Source organism: Corythoichthys intestinalis, chromosome 16, assembly GCF_030265065.1.
Source record: "Corythoichthys intestinalis isolate RoL2023-P3 chromosome 16, ASM3026506v1, whole genome shotgun sequence".
In the NCBI taxonomy this organism is placed as follows: domain Eukaryota; kingdom Metazoa; phylum Chordata; class Actinopteri; order Syngnathiformes; family Syngnathidae; genus Corythoichthys; species Corythoichthys intestinalis.
Genome location: NC_080410.1, coordinates 7,628,156 through 7,651,198, shown reverse-complemented (window position 1 = coordinate 7,651,198; position 23,043 = coordinate 7,628,156). Strand labels below are relative to the sequence as shown.

At 37.5% G+C, this 23,043-nt stretch overlaps 1 protein-coding gene across 4 annotated transcripts in view; it reads left to right on the top strand.

Annotated features, from left to right (window-relative positions):
- LOC130904687 (protein FAM83G-like) overlaps nucleotides 1-22,810 on the top strand; it is a 31,661-nt gene extending 8,851 nt beyond the window's left edge. The window contains exons 2-6 of one of the 4 annotated variants that reach the window (XM_057817623.1): nucleotides 3,532-3,699; nucleotides 13,713-13,837; nucleotides 14,182-16,873; nucleotides 19,835-19,908; nucleotides 22,625-22,766. In XM_057817623.1, the coding sequence (XP_057673606.1) occupies nucleotides 3,532-3,699; nucleotides 13,713-13,837; nucleotides 14,182-16,873; nucleotides 19,835-19,894 (3,045 nt within the window). In that variant the 3' untranslated portion in view covers nucleotides 19,895-19,908; nucleotides 22,625-22,766. Of the gene's footprint in view, nucleotides 1-3,531; nucleotides 3,700-13,712; nucleotides 13,838-14,181; nucleotides 16,946-19,834 lie in introns of all 4 variants that reach the window. The other 3 variants (XR_009060892.1, XM_057817625.1, XM_057817622.1) reach the window with 3 other exon arrangements.
- The last annotated feature ends 233 nt before the right edge of the window (nucleotides 22,811-23,043 follow it).

Genomic DNA, 23,043 nt, shown 5'->3' with positions numbered 1-23,043 from the left:
TGTTAATCATCGTTTAGTCAATCTTTTTTGTCTAGAGGCTGTTCTCCGCAGCGTGAGTGAATTTGTGTGGACTCACTCAGATTAATTATATGAATGTTTTGGAGAGTGATTAAAAGTATGGCGTTAAAGGTGATGGAATGAAAAATGTGGGTGCGCCAACATTTTGTGCTGGTGCAAAAAGTTAGGTCCACCAGTGAAACCAATGCAAAAAGTACAGTAAGTGTGGAGCCTTGACAATATACAGCAGGGGTGTCCAAACTTTTTGCAAAGGGGGCCAGATTTGGCGTGGTAAAAATGTGGGGGGGCGACCTTGGCTGACGTCCTTTCCGTAGAACAATATATTTAAGCAAAATTTAGCAAGTCATTCAGGGTGTCACCCCAAATGATTGTCAGTACTTACAGTAGATAGCGCCAAACCTTTTTCTAAAAGAGGAAAGAAAGAAATTAAGGAAGAACTTTTATTTTTTTAAGCTTGTAATCAAGTATCAAAAGTCAAATAAAGCAAACTGTAGTAAACAATTGCCAGGTTGGGGGCCCCCTAGTGGTCAGGGGCCCTAAGCAACTGCATAATCTGCGTATAGGCTGGGCCGGCCCTGGCTGTAACCCGGCATGGACTTCACCAGCAGTTGACAGGACACGGAGCTCGGGGCCGATTCGTGGGGGGCCTGTTTTCAAAAACTTAAAAATAAAATATTTTCAAAACCAAAGCCGCTAGCAACCTAAAACTAAAACAGAAACGTCCCTTAGGCATATATGAGTCACAATGATCAGCGACATCATAAAAATCAAAGTCATTCCCTAATATTTTTTTTAAATGAAAGTATAACAAAACTCAAAATTGCTAAAAAAAAAATTCTCAAATGTTATGCTAGATGCACAAAAATCACCAAATGCAGAGATAATAACCTAATAATAACCCGTATCATTTAAGGTTTTGCTCAAAATAGAATCTTAATTGTTTTTTAATTTAGTGCAAGTTTTCAACAGCTAATAAATCACTCAATTTTCACATCAGAAACACTTGAGGAAAGGAAGCAGAATCATCTTAATTTTACTCAACAAAAGCAACATTTGCATTTTTCTATACATAATCACAATTTATTTAGGTTTAATTCCGCTATTGTTTAGAAATACAAAATCCAACATGGCGGCCGTCACGAAACAAAGAGCTTTTTAAGTTGAAAAGTCTTGCAAATAAATGCTTAAATCGCAGAATTTCTGTAGATATGAACGTAAAACAGTCTAGACTCATGGTTAAAAGTAGAGGTGTGCGAAATTTCCTATTCTTAGATTATTCGCGATTCGGCCGTGCAAGATTCGAGAACGATTCACAAACATCCAAATTCCGATTATTGAAATATGTCAAGTAAAGCGGAACTAAAACACAGTCAGCGCGATCTCCGGGACGCAATGCGGTCCGTTCCTCATTGCGTCCCGAGAGAAACATCCCGCTTGTCATTACCTGGCTAATGACATTGCTCAACTCACGGCTCTGGCTCAACTCATGCCGCTTAATAAAAAAACAATAATACCTGACTGCTGCCGACAGCCGCTACAAACTACGTCCATATCATATTACGGTAGGTAATAGATATCATATGTACTGTATACGGAACTAGATACAAAATGACAGACTTAATGGCGTTAGCAGCACATGTATTGAAAACTAGATGCGAAAGACAGACTTACCGGCGTTGGTAAACAACCGCCATCTTAAAGCAGGAGACTTCTTTTGAAGGCTCTGTTGTAGCTAATTTCATTCACTTTTTATCTAAAATACTCCTAAATCGGCAAAATCTTAACTTGAAAGTATTTTTAAAACAGTTTTAAAACTTTCACATGTCTAAAGTAGACAGAAGGGAAATTATGGAATAATGGGAGCAATTTTAACAACTTTAACGGTTGATTCACAACATTAAATTAATTAAATGTAGTTTAAAGCTGCTGATACAGACTGGAGACTTGAAGATGTTATTTACTGTTTTGAACTGTTAACTTGATACTGAAATAGTCGTTCATTTAAGCCTGAGAGGCTTTTTGTACAATTTTTGTAACTAATGTACGAAACATTGAAAGCAGCTAATTACTTGGGGGGGTTGTGGGTGTCATCAATAATCGATTTATAATTTAATCGTTGCCTCTGAATCGTAATCGTAATCGAATCGTTAGGTGCCCAAAGATTCCCACCTCTAGTTAAAACCAAAAAAAAAAAATGGCAGTTATCATTCATTTTACGTAAATATTTCAAGCTAAAGTTAGGCTACTTTTTTTCCACTCATTTCATTGTATTCACAGCGTTTCAAAGTGCATGCATGGTGCGAAAATTATAAAAATTACCTTGAATCCTCGACCAAATCACTCTTGAGACACTCCTGCCTGCCCGTATGCAGTAAAACCTTCGTCCTATTTCCTCCTAAATCTGGCGTTAGAACGCAGCGTGTGTTTGAGTTTATCACAGTGAATTGTGAAAGCCACCTCAACGCTCTATGGGTTGGTCTCCTACGGGAATGCGTGGCGCAAAGTCTGCGGGAGTTTTCTTGTCAACTGATGGTGGAGTCTATGAACCCGGATTTCCGCACAAGTCGGAATTAAGCCTTTAAGCACCCCAAGATGTATTAAACATCATATTAATAAGCTAAAGTAAAAAATAAGATATTGTGAGGTACGTCCTGTTAAATGCCGTTATATTACAAATGTACTCGAGAGTGAGTTGCCTTGCTGAGAGAAAAGGGCGCTGAGGAAAGAGTAGGGAGATGAGAGGATGGGGGTACGACAGCTGCTCAGGTCAGCAGCATCCCCTCTTTTAAAGCGAGCACGCCGTCCGAACTACAAGAAAGAACAGAGAACAGATCGGGACTCGCAAGAGGAGTCCACGCTGTGGTAAAGCAGCAGCAGCATGAGAACAAAATCAGGTGACTTTGACTTGGGTGCAAAAAAAAATGCGGGAGATCCCTAATTCCTCATTCGTGGCCACACCTTCCACTTCAAATGGATTGGATGACTAGCGCCGTCAATAGCAGCCAATGAGTTAACGGAAAAATCTAAAAAATGTCCCCCATTACGATTACTATCAAGACTAGTGCAGAAACAAGTTTACCCCATGACAACAAATTTCTGGTGGCCTGCGGTCGTGCACATACAAATGAATAATGGACTATCAATACGTTTGCAATCGAATATGACCGCTTTCATGCTATGCTGCCTATTTGCATGAGTGTGCATTAAGTAAGAGTGTGACTACACTCATTATATGCTACAACGCATTGTGCTTGGAACACCCTTTGGGCGTTTTAAAAGCTGTTGGCAAATAAAAGATGGAGACAGTAAGCTACTGTATGAGTGCGCAAACAAAACCTCTTAATTGGCGTTTTCACTTGCTTTAGTTAAACAAGGATTGAAACCTGTGGAACCACTTGAATCTTATTTGTTTTAACGTTGTAAAACTACGTTGACTGGAATGTGGAAGTTTGGCTTTTTGCATGTCCCCAAGTGACAAATTATTCTAAGTTTGAAATATTTGTGTTTTTTCAGGTCATTGCTGTTGTGATGGATGTCTTCACTGATGTTGACATTTTCAGAGATTTGATCGATGCTGGTTTTAGAAAGAAGGTTTCTGTCTATATCCTTGTGGAAAGCACATCATTACCTCATTTCCTTTCTATGTGCCAAAGAGCTAACATGCACCCAGGACACCTCAAGGTATGTATCGTTTAACTCTTTCATTCACAAATTGTGTTTTTTTTTTTTTCCAATTTTTATTTTAAAATCTTACAGGGCACTCATTAGCTGCCATTGACGACGTAAGACATCCAGTCCATACCGACTTGGAGGGGTGATGTTTATTCGCCCCTCCCAGTCAAAACAGATTGGACGTCTGGCGCCGTCAATTGCACTGAAACACCTCCGTAAAGTTGCCCCCCAAAGTCTCCCCACCAAATTTATAGTAAAAATTATGTCATTCATTTGTGCTCGTTTGTTCTGAAAAATCTTTCGTTTGTGCTGCTATCATTTTTGAGATATAAACAATTCTTTTACAGGTCAATCTGAGGTCAACCAGCCCAACATTTTGATTAAAAATGATCTCAATTGTTTGTGCTATGTTTGTGCTGGTTTTCGCTGTAAATTTTTTCGTTTGTGCTGCTATCGTTTTTGACATATTAATTTTGAGTGATGACGTCACACAGCCCCCCATTTATTGCAAAATGGACCCGAAATGGTGCCATTTGTTTATGCAATGTTTGTGCTGTAAAAATTTTCCTTTGTGCTGCTATCGTTTTATAATCAATCACAGTACCCCCGTCAAGGCTGACGAACCGTACCAACTCTCTCAATAGCAGAGGGGTGTCCCAACAACTAGCGCAAACGTAGCACAAACAAATGGCACCGATTAAGGTCCATTTAATAAATGGAGGGCTGCGTGACATCATCACTCGAAATCTTTACAGCACAAACGATTGACATCATTTGTTGCCATTTTTAATCAAAATGGGTGGCTGGTTGACCTCAGATTGACCTATAAAAGAATTGTTAATATCTCAAAAACGATAGTAGCACAAACGAATGACATAATTTTTCCATAAATTTGCGTCTTATTGGAGGCCAACTTAACCCAGTTCACTGAAACATGAGCACTCACAGCGAGTCTTCCTGTTTAAAGGAAATGGACGTCTATCACCATCACTGGCATACAACAAGTTAAATATTATGAAGAAAAAAGAATAAATCAACTTTAGCGTGTTACTTGGGGATTTAACCAGTTTGTATTTCTCTTCTCTTTTTTTTTATTTCATTAATTTTGTTTTTATTAACATTTTATTAATTCATATAATTATGTTAACAAAAATATATAAAAAAATAAAATGATAATTCATATTTAAAACAAAAATAATTTAAGAATAACAATAGCTAATATTTACGTTTTTTTTAAAATGACCAAAAATAGTCCTTATCCTAAAAGGGCTAAGGATCTTATTTTTTACCTTTGAGAAGCTGCCCACTGTTGTGACCGCTGTCATTGAAAAGGTTAAAGAACAAAGAAGAGTAGAAGAAATAGAGAGAAACCACGTACACTGCTGGCCAAAAGTATTGGCACCCCTCCAATTCTGTCAGATAATGCTCAATTTCTCCCAGAAAATGATTGCAATTACAAATGTTTTGGTAGTAGTATCTTCATTTATTTTGCTTGCAATGAAAAATTATATCATTATCATTTTACACAAAACTTCAAAAATGGGACGGACAAAAGTATTGGCACCCTCTGCTTATACTTGGTAGCACAACCTTTAGACTAGAAATAACTACGAACAACTGCTTCCGGTATCAATCAATGAGTTCCTTACAATGCTCTGCTGGAATTTTAGACCACATTTTAGATACAGGAACATTCAGGTCTTTGGAGATGGACTTTTAGCCTTGAGATTGCCCATGCTTCCTCACAATTTTGCTTCTCAAGTTCTCAGACAGTTCTTTGGTCTTCTTTCTTCTCTCTATGCTCAATGTGGTACACACAAGGACACAAGACAGGTGTTGAGTCAACTTTATTCCATTTTAACTGGCTGCAAGTGTGATTTAGTTATTGCCACCACCTGTTACATGCCACAGGTAAGTGACAGTTGCTGTTAATTACACAAATTAGAGAAGCATCACATGATTTTTCAAAGATTGCCAATACCTTTGTCCGGCCCATTTTTGGAGTTTTGTGTAAAATGATAATGATTTTTAAAAAAATTTGCCCATCCTCTTTTGTATTTTTTCATTGAAAGCAAAATAAATGAAGATATTACTACCAAAGAATTTGGATTTGCAATTATTTTCTGAGAGAAATTGAGCATTATCTGACAGAATTGCAGGGGTTCCAATACTTTTGGCCAGCAGTGTAAGTGACTAAATTGCGGCTGTGGAAGCATTTAACTGATTTTAAAATGGATTTAATGTTGCAATTCGACCATTAGGCCTTTTGCAATGATATCTAAAAGTAACACAAACATTTTTAAGGCTTCTGTATTGCTGGTCCTTACAAGGGAATTGGCCTGCCACAGCATGTTTCTTTATCTCATTGTGTGCCAGACAGTGAAAAAGAAAATGTGGAACACAATCTGTTTATCTGATTTGGTCAGGTGTAATAGCATTTCTCCAAATGATAGAAATAATGTATTCCAGTGAAAAGCATCAAGTATTGATCACAACTAATTATAAGTAACATTTAAACATTCTAAACGTGTGCAGAAAATAATTTGCAATATATATAATATATATATATATATATATAATATATATATATAATAACTGCTCATAACTGTAACATCAATGAAGCAATAAAACACTCTATAAACGCACACCTTTGATGATGAATGATAGGAATGTAATAAAAGTTTTATGACATATGTGCTCCAAGCAACTTTTTTTCAATGCACATTGTGACACAAATGTTAAAAGAAGTCTGTCACTCCAGTATGCTGGATTTCAGATAGTCAGCTCCTGGCATCAACTTGATTACAGTGGAATCTCTGTAGACGGACGACGCTATTCGCTAAAGGGTTTCCGAACAAATATTTCATGCTTTGATTTTGATTCAAGAACTCTGCTTCACTTCACTAACAGTCACAGCACCCATGTGGAACGCTCAGCTGTGGTCTCACTCACACTACATAAACATCATTCTTCTGTCATTCTTTGTTTTGTTGCTGTAAATTTGTCTAGCGCTGTTAATGGCAGTGAATTTTGACACTATTGTAGTGGAAATCTTTGGTCTAATGGAACGTTTTGATATTAACTTGTTCATTCGTCCCTCTCAGTTAAAATCAAGTGGACGTCTTGCGCCGTCAAAGGCAGCCATCAAGTTAACGTAGATGCCTTTCTAGTGGTAAATTTTGGTCTCCTGGAATGGTGCTGACCAATGGTGGGTTGCCTACTTTGCGTCCAGCTGCTCGAACTGCTCATCTGATATACAGTAGGGCTGATTAGCTAGTCCAGATGCTCACAGTAAAAAAATATATATATATATTATTATCAGTGAGCATACAGTGGGGAGAACAAGTATTTGATTCACAGTCAATGGGAAAACCCATTGGCAGTGTATCAAATACTTGTTCTCCCCACTGTACGTGTGACTTTTAGTTTTTGGAAGTGCGCATGTTGGCGCTTTCGAACAACACACCTAGATTTGACTTTGTTGTTTTAGAACTCATCAACCAACTATTGACCAATCAATTAAACTGTTGACCACTCAGTCAATCAATAAAGCCCATATAAGCAGTATGTGAACACGTTTGCCCAGTGTTGTTTTTGTCTTAGTCTCATGGACGAAAATACTTGATAGTCTTAGTCATATTTTAGTCATTTCAAAATGTTTTCGTCTAGTTTTAGTCGACAAAATCTCAAATTTTGTCGAGTTTTAGTCAACAGTTAACGCATTTTCCGCACTAAAAGGCACACCTAAAACCCTTCTATTTTCTCAAAGGCAGACAGTGCAACTTATAATCCGATGCAGTATGCAGTATGGATGAATATTGGTTAATCATGGCATTACATTCCCTTTAGCGCAGCACCGTCTAGTTGATGTATAAAGCAACCCCAAGCAGTACTACGACTACCTTATAATGTGCGCCCTTATAGTCCTTCTAAAAAAATTAGCATATTGTGATAAAGTTATTATTATTATTTTCTGTAATGTACTGATAAACAATAGACTTTTACGGTAGCCGAGAGGTGTCAGGCGAAATTGCAAAGTCCAAACACTTTACAAATAGAAAAAGCACGAAACCCAATTGCAAACGCTTTGTAAAAGAAAAAAAGCACGAATGCAAACTACCACAACACGATCCCCAATTCCTAAAGCGCAATCGCAAATTGGTAAAAGCACGAACCCCAATTGCCACAACATGGGAGCAAATGGCTCGCAGCACGACCGCAGAAGGCTCGCAAGACAATTGCAAAGACAATGACCCAGAAGTTAAAAAATAATAACAAAAAAGACGTCACTTTGTATATTGCTATATGTCCTTTGTGACCATCTCTACGGGCCTCCGTAAAGTTGCCCCCCCCCATCTGACGCACAAAAAAATTCGGGTCCATTTTGCGGTAAATTGGGGGGCTTGAGATATTAATGTCGAGTGATGACGTCCCTCTAAGCCCCTCATTTACTGCAAAATGGTTCCGAATTGGTGCCATTCGTTTGTGCTAGTTGTTAGGACACCCCTCTGTTATTGAGAGAGTTGGTACGCTTCATTAAAATAACAGAGGGAGAGAGAATGCCGATGTCACACCCCCGTACCGGTGCTCTATGTTCAGCTTGGACTTCAGGAGACTCCGATGGCTGGATGGAGCCCTGGTGGCCAGTATTCTTGCTTTTATGCCATTGGCGTAATCAGCTGCCACTCAAACACACCGGAACTAGCATTGAAGTTGAATCTTTGTGTCAAAATGATTCAATCGAAAAAAAGTGCCTTCAAAACTCTTCCCACTTCAAAAAAAAAAAAAAGTGTGTTCAAAACTTTTTCCACTTTGGAAAAAAAAAAGAGTTTAAAACTTTTTGCTTTTCAAAAAAAAGTGACACTTCAATAAAAAATATATATTTCAAATAAAAAAAAATATTTTCAAAAAATAAATATTTTTGCAAATGATTTTTTTTTCTTTGATTAAAAATAGTTTTTTGATTAAAGCAACTTTTATTGCGATTGAATGATTTTGACACAAATGTCCTACCCCTAATATGGCTCAAACACAAAAAGGATTGCTTCAATCAAAGAAAACAGCTTGAATGAAAAATAAAGTGTTCAAATGCAAATTTCTGAGTCTCAGATTTTTTTTTCACATTCCAACCTTTTTTTCTACGATTGAATTTTTTAAAAAATTTTGATTGAGGTGATTTTTCTTTTGAAAATATACATTTTTTTGTTTGAAGCAACTTAATTTTTGATTGAATAAGACACAAATGTCCTAGCCAAAAAAGTGGTCCAAACACAAAATTACATGACTTCAATCAAAAATGGTGTTTCAATCAAAAAAAAACTTGATTTAAATTTTTTTTTTTTTTTTTATTTCAATCAAAGAAAAATAGTTTTCAAATATATATTTTTTTGAGTTTCAAATGTATTTTTGCATCCAAACACATTTTTTTTATTGAAGTGACGTTTTCTTCGATTCAAAATATATATTTTGATTGAAGCAACTTTTTTTTTTTTGATTGAATAATAAAGACACAAATCTACCTCCATAAAAACAAGTTTCCAACAATTTCAAACGAACATAGACAGATGAGCACATATTGTAGCATCTACAAGGACACCACCACCTTTGTGATGAAAATACACACTCAGCAGGAAAAGCAGTACATTATTTTCAATTAAACCTACCTAGAAGCCACAAACTGTATGTAAAAAAAAGTTGTCCGAGTGTTTAACATCCTCCAGACTTTCTGACCAGAAAAGCCAAGTAGCTCTGCTTTAGATTGGCCAGGACGCTCACCATTCTGAAGCTAAAGCTAAGGCTAACATTAGGGTTTACATTTAGCGTCTGATGATCACTCAGCACATACCTTTAACAGCTAAAGCAACATTGCATAGTCTCTCTTGCCAAGATAAGCAAAGAAATCCTACAGTGTTTCCGAACAAGAAAGATGGAGCACAGCCTAGCTTGAGACACATCTTAAACTCCGGTGAGGAGGGAGAGGCGCAGTACATCTCACATGAGTGACATGACCCAAACACTGCCACGATGCAAGCTGATGTACTCCACATACAATATGAAAATGTCACGCATTGTGAACATGACAGAATCGATGTCGCATTTTCGTCTCGCCAGACGAAAACTGGCATTCTTCTCGTTACGATCAAGTTTCCCAAGCCACGTTTTCAGCTCGTCATTGTCATGTCATCGCCATGAAAAAAATTGTTCGTCGACGAAATATTTTCGTTATCGTCATTGCTGTCAAAAACAACATTGCGTTTGATGCTAGGTTGCTGTTAGTGTACGACTTATTTGGTTAGCTTTAGTATTAGCTGTAAAGCATAGCCAATGGATGGATTTATGGCAACAAAATGCAAGAACCTAACCCGTGTTGAGGGATCCAGTTAAAGCCCCGAACAAAACACAGTCACGTACTCTCTGCTTCAAAAGAGCGTTTATCAAATAGTGAGGCTTTGTTTTTGGCGGTTGAAGGATGTGGTGTTATAGAAGTGTAATCAATTTATAATTTAGATACTGAAAAACAGGATTTTTCCATTTTTACCTTTTTTCTCTCAAATTTAACCATTCCAATCTATTGCAATGTCAACTTAAATGGGCAATGGGAATTTGAGCTGAAATATATGTTTATATTTTGGCATTGATGACAGTAAATATGTGGTGTGTTATGAAGTACACACACACACATACAAATGAATAAGGGCAAGTGCATGGATTTGAAAAAACAGTCGCAAAACAGGCACACACACGCTCAGACTCCCCTTAGCTAGCTCTTGCCTTGGAGGGACGAAAAGAAAGGACAAAGGCAGGCTGGCAGACTCTCAGCGCCATCTGCTTCTGGATTATTTAAAAAAAAAAAAAAAACTGCAGAAAATACCAGTCTCATGCGGCAGCCTGAGCTCAATAAACCCTGTATGACAGCTACACATGACAAGTGAGCAAGGCTCTTCGGGTTTGGCAAGTTATCGTTTTTTTTCTGACCGATTTCCTTCTCTCTACGACATCTCTCTTCAATAACTCGCCGGGATCTCAGAATTCCCAACTGCATGTTTTTTACATTAAAGTGTGCACATAATGATGCATCTGAATTTACGACACAAGAATGTGTCAAATAACTTTGTTTAATATGTTGGCACAGCCAAGGCTTATGGTGGGGGTCGAGTGCCCACTTCGCAGCACAGCTTTTATTCAACTCCTATGCAAAGTCAAAGCGATTGCCCCAGCCTTTGCCTGTTTTCTCTGTGTGAATGAAACAAACATTATTTTGGGGCTTATAATTTTATGCCTTTTTGCATTGGGCAATAGCAAGGCATCATGTTAACCGGTCAGCCACTGTGCAACCAAATGCATATTTGTACAGCACATTTTTCGATTTAAAAGTATAACAAAATTTTAAAAAAAAAACATAACACACCTGTAATGTCCATTTTGAAACCGCCCAATGATGATGTTGTAATTCTTCTTAGTGAGGACTAACTAAAATGGGTTCGCCTAATTTGGTGGCTACATTCTATGGATTTACAGTGATCCCTCGCGAAATTGCGCTTCAAACTTCGCACCCTCAGTCCAATCCCTCAATCAATAAAAAATAATAATATTAAATACAGTATTTTATTTATAAATGTTAAGATATATGCATGTATACATGTACAAATCATTTTCTTTTATATATATCTCAATTATATCATAACTATTACATTTGCAGTGCTTAAAAAACATTTAATAAAACATACATACTGTATACATATAAGGGCTTTTTTTTTGTTTTGTTTTGAAATTACATTTTGGGGGACAAAAAAGGGGGAAAACAGGTATTTCCGATGCTTTTAAATTGGAATAAATACATTGAACACACACAGAAAAGAAATATGTAAATAAGCTCCGCCTCTACTTGGCGGATTTTCGCGGGGGGGGGGGGCAGTCCAAATTAACCCCGAAAAACGAGGGATCACTGTATTCGCCTGATTTTTAATGAATTTATTTTTGTCTCAGAGCTAATTCATTAATTGCGAACTTATTGTTGTCTGTACGTTCCGAGTTTGCCAGTAGAGGGCATGGATCCTCTTCAAATGTGCATATCATGTCGCTAGGCTCATGATAGACTACGTTTAGGGAGACAGGCAATCAGAGTTCGTTTGAACTTGTTTAACTAAATTGGAGATAAGATGTAGTCTCACAGACTATTTTAATCTTAACAACTTTACAAGCCTAGAAATTTCACTGTATTGTTTGAGCCACTCTCTGCAATATACTGTATTTCCATTAGGGAGCAGGGACTTTTATGCATACTGCTGGGCATTATCATGTTCCTTGCTGAGGCTTGTGCTAAGACTGAAATACTGAGTTGTGCCGAGCTATTGATAGTAACAATCGAAGTCTCTTTCTGACAAGGCTTTAACTGACATCTCTGCACATGGCATCACTGTGGGCATTATCTAGCACAGGGGATGTCTTCACAAGTAAGTGGCAAATCGTGGCCAGAAATAGTGATCATCATACATCATGTCATTGTGCGATGACTGGTGGAAGGAAGCAAAGAGAAGTGTAAAAGCTTGATGAATGCATTCATAAGAAACTGGAAATGGATAAGCTTTATTTAAATGCAGCACTCTCTTTCACGATTTTAACCATTTTGTGCACGAATTAGGATTTTTTTCTCAAGTGTTTTTATTACATTCATATAAGACGGGTCTCAAACTTGCAGCTATATTTTGTGGACCCTGTGTGACATCCAATTGTAGTATTCGTGTTGTCCTCACATATTGCGCGATCAGCAATAAAAAATATTGATATAAAAAATAATGAAAAAAATAAAATATATAACTCTAAGTAAAATAAAAATTGTAATAAATTGAAAAAAAATAACAAAACAGTAATCCCTCACTACTTCACGCTTAAAACTTTGCACCCTCAGTCCATCGCAGATTGGTTTTCAATTAAAATAAAATAAATAAATAAATACAGATGAGCTCTCCCGATCCAATCACGTTGTCTCTCTCTCCCTCCTGCTGCTTTTCTTGGTCTAGCAGTGCACTGGAGTTGCTTATTAGTTAACGAGGATTGACAAATGTTAAGGTTTGATCTTGCCAGAGACACTTGGAAGTCGAAAATTCAAAGCGCCGCATGTGTCAATCATAATTTAGCTTGTTAAAAAGTTGCTGTGGCAACTCATTGTGTGTAAGTGAGCAGCTTGAGAGGATTTGAGTGGACTCACTAAATGAAGCATTTAATAAAGACAAGCATTTTTCTACTTTATTGTTTAAAAATAAATCGGTGCGACAGTAAGTAACATGTTTAAAACTTATCATAATTATTACATTTAAAGTTCTTTAAAACCATTTAAAATATATATACATAAAAGGTTTTTTTTAATTATACTTTGTGAAAAAAGTTTAAGAAAAAAAAAGAAAAAAAAAACATTTATTTCAGATGTATCTCTTTCCCATGCTAAATCTGAAAAAAAATATTGAACACACATACAAAAAATTATATAATTTTTTTTCTACTATGCCGTTTTTCACTTATTGCGGTGGGTTGTGGTCCCCATTAACCGCAAAAAACGAGGGATCACTGTAAAGACAAATTGTGGACCCTGTTTATTCAGCTTTTGGAATTCTATTAATTTTTTTGTTTTTTTTTTTGTTTTATAAATCCTTTGTGACCTCACATAGCTTAACTCCTTGGTTGCCGTTGATGGCAATAGACGTCCTATCCATTTCAACAGGGGAGGCTGGAAGCAAGCAGTTGTTCAATAGGGCTTTTCAATATCAATTTCCCCTATCTACTAACAACCACAACACATTCCTGGGCTGTCAGTGAATGAGTTAAGCTAATGATAACTTTTAAATATACAGTATATTTACTAGAGTGGCCGCTGTACCTGAAAGGTTTCATTCAGTCAATAAACCTCATTAGCATAGAAATCATCCGATTTTGTCATACACATTAGATTGGTATCCAAGCAACTGTCCTTGTTTTTCCAACATTAGAGTATAGAGTATGATTGTATATGTGTTTATATATTGTAGAACCTCCGTGTACGCTGCACAGCTGGAACAGAGTTCTACACTCGTTCCTGCACCATGGTGAAAGGTCGACTAGGACACAGATTCATGTTCATCGATGGAGACAAAGCCTTGTCCGGGTCATTCAGGTCAGCATGACTATTGTGTATACCTGACACATAATGTCAACACTGTCTATAGATTTTAACATTTCTTCTCTACATATCAGCTGTATAAACAGCTACACATTCCATGAAGCTAAGCGAAAAAATTATTTTGCCCTTATCAAAATGTGACTGGACAGTGATACCCTGTCAAACCTAGGGCTTTATTAAGAAGGGTAATAATTCACTCTTGACAGGTTTAATACATGGTGTCTGGCAGTTTTTAACACTCATCTAATTGTCAGCACTTCATTGTCACGGTCTTATTTATTACCAGCTGTGAACTGCTTTTTTGTAATGTTTGTTTGTGTTATCTGAATAATCTATAGTTTCACCTGGATGTCCTCACGACTGGATAAAAATCTCGTGACCGTGGTTACAGGCCAAGCAGTGGAGGCCTTTGATCATCTCTTTCGTCACCTTTACATGACCTCAAGATTTGTTGATCTCCAGCAAGTCACCACAGAGCCTGAGCCAGAGCGTGAGGCTCCTGTTCAGCTAGCCCCAGTAGTCCTTCCTTCTTCTACTATAAGGAAATTGTACAACCCAAAGTATGCCTTACTCATTGGAGATGGAGCTAGCACTACCACCGCTGCTGACCAAGAAAGCCCTAAAGAATCCCAGACACCAGAGGCCCCAGATACTAAGAAGAGAAGGCGAGGAAGAGCGAGTAAAGAACCTGTTCAAGAGGAGGATTCAATGCATCCTGGGCTCATGAATTTAGAGAAGGCGTACCTGATCCCTTATTTGCCCACCTGGCCAGAGCCTGACCCCCCAAGTGATGTAATCGGATTCATAAATATCGTGGATGCGAGCAAACCAACTCAAGTGCATCTGCAACGCTCTGAGAGGTTTGAAACCAGTCAAGCCATTCGGTTCAGAAACCCTTTGACCATGTCTGACGAACCAATGCCAGAAGTGGAAAAGCCCAGAGAGACAACTTCTAAAATTGAGGAGAAGCTAAATGTCCCACAATCACCAGATCTTCATAAAGTTAAGGAGACTGTGTATGACAGGATACAAAGCAGCGCAAATGTTGAGAAACCTGAATCCCACTCAGGTGCATCGCGATTTGCCACCAATGCTGATAATTCCCGTAACACTAAGCAGAGTCTACATTCAGTTGAATTAACTAGTCCGAATAAAAGTCAAGGCACAAAACACCTCTCTCTTTTGTTTAGCAACATAGAACAAAATCAAAATTCTAGTAAAATAGACCACCTTGATGAACAAACAAATAGAGCAGCACCAAAAATTGGGACTAGTTTATCTGCTGTTACAGGAGCCTCTTACCTGCCGGATCCTGCTCACTCAAACTCAGGAAAAGAACTCGCTGATACAAAAACAACACCACTAGTGAATCAAGCTAATAATACACAACCATATAGCACCTCTGAAATTTCCTCCGTTACTCACACTCTTGACACCTCTCGACCTACCTCTTCTTCATCCTCAAGCTCCAAAACGTATACTATGGAACCCCACACAAACCATCAAGCTACCAAAGATAGCAACAACAGCAATGGCTTGGGCACGCCAACTGTTAGCACTAGCAACACAGAGACCACAGAGAAGCACACTGGAGAAAACAAGCAACAGACTGTGTCTAAAATGAAGAAAAATAGCAATGGGAAAACTAAAACGCAGAAAGATGACAGCAAGAGTGACGCCTTCCCGAAAAATCAACAGCACACACAAAAAGAAACCTCCGCAGTAAGAAAAAATGAAAAAGCTGTTGGACGCAAGGATGACAACGGAAGAATTGCCGTGGCTCCTTTGGCAACGAACAGAGACTGTTTGAATATTGAACAAAATATTTCAGATGACATAAAAACAGTGAGTCCAGTACACTGTGATAGAAGTGTAAAGCCTCAGGAAGACCAGCTGGTAGCAACAGGAGAGGCTGAAACCAAGGCTACATCGAAACCGCTCACTAATCCAAAACCTAAGGAAATTCTGAATGAAACTGAATCTGAAAAGAAAACATACCATGTAAAAGAAAACAAACCACAAAAAATATCTTACGGTCAAAGTTCTCCATTAACTATGTGGGAGCGGATTCAGGCTGGGATGGATGAGCCGTCCAAAGATGCCGCATTACAGGAACCAAGTGATAATACCACAAATTTGACAAAGAAAAAAATCAGAAGTGTCTCCCTAGAATATCCCCTGTCACCAAAACAACAATCACCCCCTCACACACCCAGGAAGGCCCAACATTTAAACACCCCAGACACTCACCTCCCACCGAGGAGACGATCGTCCTCCACTAGCAGACACATATATGATGGAAAACCTACCCCAGACTCACCTGCACACAATACAAACTTTCGAACCCCTTCACCAAAACAACAACCACCTCCTCACACACCCAGGAAAGCCCAACACTTAAACACCCCAGACACTCACCTCCAACCGAGAAGACGATCGTCCTCCACTAGCAGATACATATATGATGGAAAACCTAGCCCAGACTCACCTGCACACAATGCAAACTTTCAAACCCCTTCACCAAAACAACAATCACCCCCTCACATACCCAGCAAAGCCCAACACTTAAACACCCCAGACACTCGCCTCCCACCGAGAAGACGATCGTCCTCCACTGGCAGACACATTTCTGATGGAAAACCTACCCCGGACTCACCTGCACACACTGCAGACTTTCGAACCCCTTCTGCCACTAATTCCCTATTCACAGACTATAGTGCATATGTTGCTTTGTTTGACAACAAAGACAAGAATACCTCCAGCAAAGAAACGCGGAGTTCTGGGAAAAAAGTGAAAATGAGGGATAAGGAGGATGTAAAAAGTATAGACAGTGGGATCAAAAAGACATCCAACAAAGATTCCAAAGAGAAGTCGGGGCGAAATGATGTGGAATCAAAACAGAAGACTTTTGAGAACGAGAAAGAGACTCAATCCCGCACTCTCATGAAAAAGTCACGAACTCAAGGGGCAGCAGGACCCAGCAGTGGGGACAAAACAGATGGGTCAGCCAGAGAGGTGGCTGATCAGAAGGTATTAACATAAAAATCCCGGAAAAGAAGTTCTACACCACTATAAACTACAGCGACAAGAATTCACCTTAGAGTAAATTAATATCCGTACGACTGTCAATAAAAATGATCATTATCTCCCTTAAAGCATTGCTTAACACATTGGCTGCCATTGACAGTGATAAACAAAAGAGTTGCCTTAAACATGAGCCATTTTTACATTGACCACACCAGTGTTGTTTTCTTCTACGATGACGACAATATTTCGTCAACGAACACTTTTTTTCATGGCAATAAAGAGACGATAATGAACTTAAAACGTGTTTTGGGTGACTAAAACATATCGAGACGCATGCCAGTTTTCGTCTGCCGAGAAGAGAATGAGACGAAAATGCGCAATAGTTTCCGTCACATGTTCACAATATGTGACATTTTATGAGTAGTTAGTTAGCTTGCATTGTAGCAGTGTGTGGTTGTGTCACTCGTGACGTGCTGCACCCTTTGCCCCATCTCCCCCAACTCACCAATGTGTCGTCTCCATGAAAGCTTGCACACACGGTAAGAGTTGTTTTCTTGGCGAGAGAGAATAGGCAACGTTGCTTTATCCTTTAAAACAGGGTACCCAAACTACGGCCCGCGGGCCGGATCCGCCTCCACATTTGGTCCGGCCCCCTGAACAATTTTTTTTTTTTTTTTTTACTTGTGTTATTTATTTTCTGGCTTTTTCTGTGAAGAACCCAGAGAGGGTTATTTGGTTATTATCTATTTGATTAATAGATATAATATAATATAATATAATATAATATAATATAATATAATATAATATAATATAATATAATATAATATAATATTATATATTAAATCATATTATATTATATTTATAATATAATAAATTATATTATATTTAGGGCTGTCAAACGATTAAAATTTTTAATCGAGTTAATCACAGCTTAAAAATTAATTAATCGCAATTCAAACCATCTATTAAATATGCCATATTTTTCTGTAAATTATTGATGTAATGGAAAGATAAGACACAAGACGGATAAATACATTCAACATACTGTACATAAGTACTGTATTTGCTTATTGTAAAATAAATCAACAAGATGGCATTAACATTATAAACATTCTGTGAAAGCGATCCATGGATTGAAAGACTTGTTCTTAAAAGATAAATGTTAGTACAAGTTATAGACATTTTATATTAAAAACACCTCTTAATTTTTTGGTTTTAATAAAATTTGTAAAATTTTCAAACAAAAAAATAAACTTGTAGCTCGCCATTGTTTATGTCAATAATTACACAATGCTCATGGTGCTGAAACCCATAAAATCAGTCACACCTAAGCGCCAGCAGAGGGCGACAAAACACCAAAAAACACAAGTAACAAATGAACATGACACTGTGGTGTAATTTTACTCTGTTTGAGCGGGGCATGTGCGTTAAATGTGTCAAATATTTTAACGTGATTAATTTTTAAAAAATAATTACCGCCCGTTAACGCGATAATTTTGACAGCCCTAGTTATGTTATGTTATATTATATTATATTATATTATATTATATTATATTATATTATATTATATTATATTATATTATATTATATTATATTATATTATATTATATCATATATATATATTTTTTTAATTTACTTTTGTTCCGTGAAAAATCCAGCAAGGGCCTATTTGATTGTAGCTTTCTGAAAAACAGTCATTTTTGACATTTAGGCACTCCTGCAATCGTCACACTTTTTTTGTTAAAAACTGACCCCGGCCCCTCATCAGAGAAGGGAAAAGTTATGTGGCCCTCACAGGAAAAAGTTTGGGGACCCCTGCTTTAAAAGGTCTGTCCTGAGTGATCATCACGCACTAAATTAGGCATGTGCCGGTATGAGATTTTGATGGTATGATAACCCTAAGCCGAAATATCACGGTTTCATGGTGTCACAGTATTGCAACTACAGCTCTACTGTTTTTCCATTGATCAGGATTTTTATGTTTAAAAAAATGTTAGAAAATTGGAACAGAAATATAATATTGAGTTAAAATAAAATGGAAAAAAAGAAATATTCTAAATAAAATTAAAATAAATGCAGTCCTTTAGGTGGGCATAAACCCACAGCTCAACATTATTACCATCAGAACAAAAATATTTATTTTCCATAAAAAGCACATGTGTATGACTCATATCAAGTTTACATAATACACACACTCTCTTTCTCAAAACAGACGGTTGCCAGACGGAAAAAAAAAACACCACAGTGTACCACCGCTAGACACACTAAACATGCTTGAGTAAACTTTCATAGCTGGTGGGAAACGTTCATGACAGTGTTTACTGACTTCGACATTCAATCGCTTCGACACACGATCTTTTCGACATCCAACGTAAAATTTCACCCGCCATCTGTTTCTACATCATATGACATGCTCGAAAAATGACGACATGACAGCGCAGCAGACGGACGCACGGCAGATTTTCTTGTGAGAGAAATCAACACAGGTTCCAAGAAGGTTAGTGCATCTTGTGAAACAAGGAAAAAGGTGACGCTTTACCATTGAAATGAAGATGGAAATGATAGAAAAATATGAGCGTGGAGTGCGCATCCGTGAGTACGTGAATACGGCCGTAGAATGTCTACGATCTCCACGGTCCTCCGACGACCTCAGTTCGCCAGTCTTTATAAGTTAATATCGCCATAGAAATCGTCAGGTTTTTATAATTTATTTCAGAACTTGTGCAACACAACAGGACTACTGTCCGCCGCCGTTGACGGTATTCAAAACACGTCCGCCACAATAGAACCAGATTCGTTAAATTGTTACAGGAATTATTATCATTATTATTCCGTTTTTTATTAATAATATGTTTTGCTATATGTAATTGCCATTTGAAATCATACCAGCAGTATTTATTAAGGATTTAGTGTAGGTTTTTGGGCTGTGGAACAAATTAATGGAATTATAATGTATTCCTATAGGAAAATCCTGCTCAACGTACGACCATTTGGACTTACAAACACTGTCCCGGAACGAGTTAACTTCGTATGTAGAGGTAACACTGTATTCCTATACTAGCGATTTTGTTTTCTTTGATGGGGGAAAAAGTTCAGGAGTTTCAGCTTCTCCAGCCATCATGTAGAACAGCTGATTCACTGAAACTGAGCAACAACCGGTGGGGGAGGGTTGAGCCTTGCAGCTGCAAGCGAGGGATTTCTCCCTGCATTTTTGGGACATAAAAAATAGCTAATACAGTAGGGACAGTATGATGGAATTTTTTTTGCGTTTTTGAAACCGTGATGTTTTCATACCACGGTTTACCCTGAAACTGGTAATCAGCACATGTCTATGCTACATTTAACTGTAGCATTAGCAAAGCATTCACGTTAGCAATAGATTAATGCTAACGGCGAGCATTCTCTTAAACACTCGGACAACTATTTTTACATATTGGTTCATGGCATCTAGGCGAGTTTAATTCAATATATTGTACTGTTTTCCTGCTGATTGTGTATAATCACCAAGTTGGCGTTGTCCTTTTAGACGCTACAATATGTGCTCGTCTGTGAATGCTCATCCAGAATACAGTAGTTGGAAACCTTTATTTATTTTAATTTATTTATTATATGCATGTTATTATTTTAGGAGTTATATTGATTTTACAGACGAAAATATTTTTAGAACATGTCGACTAAAACTAGACAAAGACACATTTTGAGATGACTAAAATATGGCCAAGACTAATCTAGAGACTATGACTACTATACTACTATAGAATAAGTATTATTCTAAAACTAGACAAAGACACATTTTGAGATGACTAAAATATGACTAAGACTAATCTAGAGACGATGACTACTATACTACTATAGAATAAGTATTATCGTCCAAAAGACTAATACTAAGACAAAAAAATAAAAGCGCTGCCAAAAACAACACTGGACTTCACGTAACTTTGGCATATTACCACTTACAACAAAAGACTAATACTAAGACAAAAAAATAAAAGGGCTGCCAAAAACAACACTGGACTTCACGTAACTTTGGCATATTACCACTTACAACATTCAAGCTAAAGAAACACACCGACGACATTCCTACCCCTAGATCAGATTTAATGTTTTCATAAAATAACTAATTGGCTTACATTGACGGCACAAAACGTCCAATCCAGTTTGACAGGTAAGGGCGAATGAACATTTTTTCGCTGCCTATTCATTCACCCCTCCCAGTCAAAATGGATTGGACATCTGACGCCGTCAATATCAGTAAAACTACGGTTGTCCCGATCTGATTAGGGTTGGGCATCGTTTGAAATTGAACGATTCCGATTACGATTCCACGTTTGGATTCCGGTTTCCTAGCGATTCTCGATTCCGTTCTTTTAGGAGGCAAGGTCCAAAAAAGGCAGGGTAAAAAAAATTGCATGGTTTATATGAAAATCTTTACTTCTCGATGATTTTCTTCAAATTATATGAACTTCTCACAGGGCTAATTTTAACTTGTATATAAATATAAGTCTTTGAACTTGAGTAATTTTTTCCGCTCGGCGGTCAGGGCATCGAAACATGGAATCGAAATTTAAAAATTCGAACGATTCCGGGAGCATCTGAGTCATAGAACTGGTTCCCCTTGATGCCCAACCCTAGATCTGATACTCTGTATCGGCGCCCGATACAGATATTTTTCGGACTGTGTCGGATTTCTGAAGATCTGATCTGATCCAGTATCCATGTGCAGTTTTTTCTTGATCTTTTGACTTATTTCTTTTGTAAAATGGTTATATTATAGCTTTTGATTTTGAACTATTTGCGACTGATATAATTGTTATTTGATGTATTTTTGTAACCTGGTTGGCAGAGATTTGTTGCAATACAATTCATTTTGTAGACCAAAATAAAAAAGGATATACAGCACGTAATACTGGTTGTTCTTCCATTATTTGTAATAGTCTAAAAATACAGGTATTGGCTCGGTATTTGGAGAAACATCGCGAAAAATAATCTGATCATTATGTTTCGGGACATCCCTGACCTAAACATGATCAATGCCAGCTATCACAGTTACCGTAAAATGAATTTGAGGTCTATTGCTCTCGATGGCAGTCAATGGGTTGATACGTCATGTTGGATCCCTTTAGATGAGGGAGCCGCAATTTGAGGTTTAAGAGGTCCAATTCAGGAATGTTTGTTCAATTTGCAAACCGTAACACATAACATAAAAATATATTGTGTAGAATGTGTTGTAATTTAGTTTAATCCAGGAGTTTGTCAAAAGGCTCTAATAATACTTTAGGACTGGGTCCATATCAATATACGCTTGTCAGTATGTCAATAAAATTTTTTTCTTATTTTTAGCTCCACAGCAGACAGGAGTTACATATATATCATTCCATTGAAACAGAATCATCTAATGCAGTCTGTATTGCCTGTGCAGTACGCATAAGCAGCGCATCACTAACTTGAGACCTGACACGTTATCATTTTTCATAATTGAACAAGGAGACGTGTGTGTAAAAGTGATGTTTAATGAAGCATACATGCACATCCTGATACAATAATCATGAACATGTTAATGATTGATAATGTCACATTTGTTTTTAACACAAGTGTTGGCAGACATCTGCTCACGACACTCAGGCCCTGCATCATTTTAACCTAATTCAGACATTCTTTAAAAGTAATGAGTTCCTTTTTTAATTTGCAACAGTTCTCTTTGGTCAGTTGGCTCTACATTTCTAAGAGGTGTAATGTATCCTCTGCTTTTTGCAGCTGCCTAATGCTACAGCCACACCCTCTCGTCCCGTCTCAGCCCTGTGATTCAAATGGAAAGGAAAACGGCTTGCAGCACTTCACAAGTCTTGGATTATTTATCATCTTTTCACAAAGAATCTTTGGGGCAACCACATTCTTAAGGAGTTGTTCAAAAAGACAAAAAATACTAATAGGCTGTGAGAATATATCGATATGGTGATATACCGTGATACTTTATATCCTAATAGGTTATGAATATGATCCTGCCAAGAATTAATGCATCATTTTCAAAACATGTTACTGTTTAATAAAGGAACCAACAGGTTGCTTGTTAAATTTTCAATGTCTGTGTTAAAACATCGGCTGCCATTGACGGTGCGAGACGTACTCGACGTTCTCACATTCTTTTTGACTGGGAGAGGGCAAATGAATTGTTG